This window comes from Mus caroli, unplaced genomic scaffold (assembly GCF_978045245.1).
Source record: "Mus caroli unplaced genomic scaffold, Mus_caroli_1 scaffold_7, whole genome shotgun sequence".
NCBI classification, from domain to species: domain Eukaryota; kingdom Metazoa; phylum Chordata; class Mammalia; order Rodentia; family Muridae; genus Mus; species Mus caroli.
Window position 1 is genome coordinate 89,713,063 of NW_028227262.1, and position 5,201 is coordinate 89,718,263.

General features: G+C 44.4%; 1 protein-coding gene across 1 annotated transcript; it reads right to left on the minus strand.

Annotated features, from left to right (window-relative positions):
• Nucleotides 1-208: 208 nt before the first annotated feature.
• Tigd2 (tigger transposable element derived 2) lies at nucleotides 209-3,355 on the minus strand. Its single transcript, XM_021165144.3, has 2 exons — nucleotides 3,054-3,355; nucleotides 209-2,896 (listed from the first exon to the last, which is right to left on the minus strand). The coding sequence occupies exon 2, from the start codon at nucleotides 2,090-2,092 to the stop codon at nucleotides 515-517; it is 1,578 nt and encodes a 525-aa protein (XP_021020803.1). The 5' UTR covers nucleotides 2,093-2,896; nucleotides 3,054-3,355; the 3' UTR covers nucleotides 209-514.
• Between the last annotated feature and the right edge of the window lie 1,846 nt (nucleotides 3,356-5,201).

Below are 5,201 nucleotides of genomic sequence, written 5' to 3' on the forward strand. Positions count from 1 at the left end.
ATCTCAATAGCTTGCTGCCCAAATTTTGCCAGAAAGCAATGTTGTCTCCAAGGGTTTACACTACTGTTATCTAGTTCAACAGAGTCACAGCAAAATCCTTCAAGTACAATCTTCGCTGAACTCTCTTAAGAGTCTCACCCATGGAAATGTGAACTCATCTCCAATATTTTTTACTTTACAAACTGATATTCAGAAAAAGTCATCAAAGTTCAATTTGAGCAAGATTTATTAAGAGCCTACAGTGTGCATTGCCCATCACTAGACATGTTGAAATTCAGTACACAACATATCTCAGCCTCCAGTATACTATGATCCAATTAGTATAATACAGTTTAGACACAGACAAATGAATTCCATGTCATTGCTCAATCAGAGCCAACATTAAAGAGCTGTAATTTAAGTAATCCAAAACAACATCTAATCCTAATCATCTGTAACATTTATTTGGCTTTAGATAAATTCCACTGCAGATAGAAGTCACAAGGATGAAAATACATAGCAACAGAAGGGAATATTATAGATGACTTTTATTTTGTATTCTCTGTTTTCTTCTTATAATGGTCCGAAGCCTCCGCAATACCAGCTTATCAGAGAGTAGCATGTCATCCTGTTGTTCTAGATAATCCAGCAAATTTTCAGTCCATTCAAGTGCAGCTTTATGACTAATATGCTTCTCTGGGTTCAGTTCTGCTTTCCTAGTTTTCCTAGAAGGTTTTTGCTCAGTGACCTTCACCCGGTCTGCAGCACCTACAATGTCAGCTAACACCTGACAGTTTGAGCCACTACTCCGAGAGTCAAACCACTGCTCAATATTTTCAATGTTAACATGTTCACAGTCTTCAGTATTCTGCAAAACCGTTGCTAAATTAGCTGCTAAAATGGCTCCTTCATCAATGCTCACACTTGGATTTTCCTCATTGCCAGGGAAAAGTTTTTTCCACGCTCTGGTTATGGTGTTTGATCTTATCTGGTTCCAGGCTCTTGATGCCTCATAAATTGCATCCAACACTGTCAAATTCTTCCAAAATGTTTTTGGGTCATTTCCTTCATCCATGTACTTCTGGATAAGTCCTGCTCGGTAATATCTTTTGACTGTGGTTAGAACTCCCTGGCTCATAGGTTGAATTAGACTTGTGACATTTGGTGGCAAATATTTCACAATTATTCTGCCATCATCTGAGCTCAGCAGTTCTTCAGCTGGATGTGCTGCAGGAAAATCCAAAAGTAGTACTGCTTTTTCTCGAAGCCCTTTGGATTTCAGATGCTTCTGCACCTGCGGCACAAAGCACTTCTCAAACCACTGTTTGAGAACAGACTGCTCGATCCATGCACTTTTTTGACTGAAGTAAGTGACAGGGAGGTTTGAAAGGTCAGTTCCTTTGAATGCACGGGGTCTTTTTGCTTTCCCCACAACACAGAGATTAAGCTTGTGTGAACCTGTGGCATTTGCACAACACATAATAATGATTCTTTCTCTGCTTGTCCTATACTCGCAAGTACTCTGGTCCGTGTCAAAAGCCAAGGTCCTCGTTGGTAGACATTTCCAGAACAATCCAGTTTGGTCAGCACCATAAATCTGTTCTGGTAGGAGATTTTCTCTTTCCACAAATTCCTGAAAGTTACCACAAAATTCACTGGCAGCAGTTTCATCCCCTTTTAATTTTGTGCCTTTCCCGGCAGCCTTTGGAATACCGTGGCGCTGCTTAAACCTAGTAAGCCAGCCAGAAGAGGCATTAAAATCACCTTCCATGCCCAATGCATCAAAGAAGAACCTAGCCTGCTTTGCACAGATCGTTCCAGACACTGGAATGCCATCTGTTTTCTGTTGATTAAACCATTCTATCATCACTCTGTCAAGCTCCTCATACGTTGACGACTTCATGGATTTACGCTTGGACACCCCACTAGTAGGGTCTGAACTGTTGGCATAGTTTATAATTCTCTCTTTGTTTTTTTTAATGTCACGAACTGTGGATTCACCAATTCCATACAGGACAGAAAGTTTTTTGAAGGAGTTGCCTTCTTCAAGCTTCTTAATAATGTCAAGTTTGTCTTTAATTGTCAGGACCACACGTTTACGTTTCCCCAACATTTTAGTCTAATTATTTTAGACAATTAACAACTTAGATTTGAACACAAAGAGACCAGAAAATGGAGGCTTAAGAGTCCTCAGCTGTTCCCTAAGTCTTGGATGGTATAACAATTTTCAACGAAAGTCTGAGTTTTTCCCTTTGCATTTTAGAACTTAACCTGTTCCTGTGACAACGAATAGCTCCAGTTAACCCTTGTTTCTCTTCTTCCTCCTTGCTCTTTTCATTAAATTGCAGCCTTACTGAAAGCTCTAAGTTGAATCAATATTGTCCTACCGAGGTTTCTAAAACATTCTCATGATGATCAATTTTTGCCATTACCATGGGTCTTTTTTTCTTTTTCTTTTTTTCTTATGCTATGTTCAAGAAAAGTTTTACTAGGGCTTGCACACTTAACAGACAGAAACACAGAGCAGGAAGCCCCACAGCCTGACTGTTGTTGTCTGTGTCAGACAGCCAAGTGAGTGAACACTCTCTTCAAGGACCCCTGATGAGTACCTATGAAAGTCACAGCGAGCAGAGATGAGCTGTCTCTCCTCTTAGAGTGTAAGTGGACAGGCAAACAACTCAGTACTTTAAACCAAAAAGAACGTATTGCTAATGGCAACTGAAAGGGAAACAGCGGACAAGTGATGTCACATGATTCAAGAAAGGATAAAAAACTTCATTGGTGGAAATCAGGACCCAAGGCTGCAATTAGGGGGTGGTAGGCTGGGTGAAGACCATACAGTAATCCTGGTGCAAGAAGATCTCCATGACCACAGAAGTAGCTGCTGGGGTGGTAGAGGTACTCGAGCCTTTGAAACCTATAGGAAAATACCAAACACGTTTTCCTTTCAGTATCAGTCAACCGTATAACTCATACCTACCCCTGCAACTGTGTCTAGGACATTGCCACCTATCAACCTGACAGGTAATAGACAAATAACGCTCGCAGGCACCACCCGGGAGCTGAGAGCCTACCTCCTGACACTACCAGGGCCTCTCCGAGACCGCCGGCCAGCAAGCTCCGAGCCGGACGCTGGGTGAAAGTCGGAGGCAGAGGGTCACGGCCGCAGCCCTACAGCGGGCGACTGGTCACCAGGCGCGCGGGACGCCGGGAAGCAGGGTGCGGGCATCGCTCCGCCTGACCGGCCAGAACGCAGAGCCAGCAGAGGAAGTCCCCAGCGAAGTCGACCCCGCCAGCCACCGCAGAGCGAGCGCGCAAGGGAGCTGCGCGGCCGAGCCGGAAGGCAGGGGATTAGGTGCGCGCGCGCGCGCCCCCGCAGGAACGTGTTGTCGGCGAGGGGGCGGGATGCGCGGGCGAGCCCGCTGACGGGGGCGCGGCTTCTGGGGGAGGGGCGGAGCTTGGCCAATGCTCCGCCTCCGACACCCAGCATGTGGCTCACGACTGAGGCCAGCAGAGGGCGACGCAGGGTGATTCTAGGTGGCCGAACTTTGCAGATGAGGAGGGAATAGCAATCGCAAGGTTTTCGTTCTGGTAAGACCCAGGGAGTGCACAGAGCCTCTTTACCCTCTTCTGCGGCTGCGTCAACACAGAGCCGGGTACCAGAGGCGAGCCAGCGTGACGGACGGCACTGAGGACCTTAATGCTGGTGCAGGAATATAAGGACCATTTCCTGCTGTCAAAGAGGAATTTCAAGACTTCCACCTGTATCCAGTCCCAGCGCAGAGCCCCTCTCTTGCATAATAGTCTTTTAGATGTTGTTGTTTTTAAATCCTTCTTCCACAAACAACAACCTAATCTGGAATGTTCTAACTTCTGTTTCAGAAGAGGTTGTTTGTTTGTTTGTTTGTTTGTTTCTCTAGAATTCTAGCACCAGGAGAGAGGGAAATCAAACCAAGCATTCACTCTGCAGAGAAAGAATGCTGATTACAGGCCCTCTTTTGTCTACCAAGCCTTATCTGTGCTGCTGTTCTCAGAGTCCCACCCTTCCACTATCTGGCCTGCTGGATGGAAATCCTTTGATCTTTGATCTATCTGTGCTGTCTGTCCTATCGATGACTTTGGACAAGCCCTAGTTTTGCCTGAAAGTAGACTTCCCATAACTCTCACCCGCTTCAAGCTTACAAGGAAGCAATCTAGGCAGTTCCAAATGACCATTCCTAGTAAAGAACAATTTCATTTATATTGCTTTTAAAAACTTCTCTTCTCCCTTCTCATTCTTAAGGAGTGCTCAAAAACACTCACACCTGTTCATTTCTTAACAGAGGAGAACTAGCTTTCAGATTGCCAGCCTCATAGAAATCACACTGTTCTTAGCCAAACGGAAGTTTGCCTGGCTTTCCTCTCCTCTTCCAGCCTCCTGGGGTCACTGTGGCCTATGGTATTAAAGAAGAAAAAAGAAAAAAAAAAAAATCCTGCCTTGCTTGCCCATCCCACTTTTGGAAGCTAATTTCCTTCTCCATATTGTGTTTGATGAGTATTTGTAGAATCTACCCCCAGTCAATTGTTTACCCCTTCTGTAACCTCATGAAGAAAAAAAAAAGCTAGATGCCGATCTCATAAAGGCTGTCAAGCCTCTAGACCCCTACAAGACCTGTGACCACATGAGCTACCCACACCCTCCATGAGGGAATATTACTAGAGCCCTATTTTGTGGGTGCCTTATGAGCCTGGTGAGCATCTCCTTCTCTCTATGAATGAATTCCATAGTCTGAACCTCAGCTGCTTTCTTCAAGATGACAGTGGTAGTGCCAAACTGGAATGTTACAACTGTATCACACACACACACATGTGCACACACAACTGTCATGGGTATGCTATGTCAAAAGCTTAGGCATGTATTGTCTTTCCACAGGGTAAGAATTTATTAAATAATAATGATTACATAGGCATATTGGCTCATTGGCTGCAATTTGCTATGTAGTTATGATTTTCCTTGATAACTGTCAGCAAATATTCCATTCTCTTATTCCATTCTTAATTGTAAACTCTCTCAACTTACACATCACACAGTAAATACATCTGTGTGTGTGTGTGTAGGTTAAAGAATGGATACAAGAAGGTTGAGGAGTTTGCAGCAGGGTTCAAGGAATTCTAAGAGGCCCAACCTCTTAGAAAAGTAGACAGCTGAGAGATGCAAAGAAGATCTCCACCGGCCTTAGATA

Coding starts and splice junctions, on each gene's coding strand:
- Tigd2 (XM_021165144.3), bottom strand. CDS start 2,092: ATGTTGGGGAAACGTAAACGTGTGGTCCTGACAATTAAAGACAAACTT.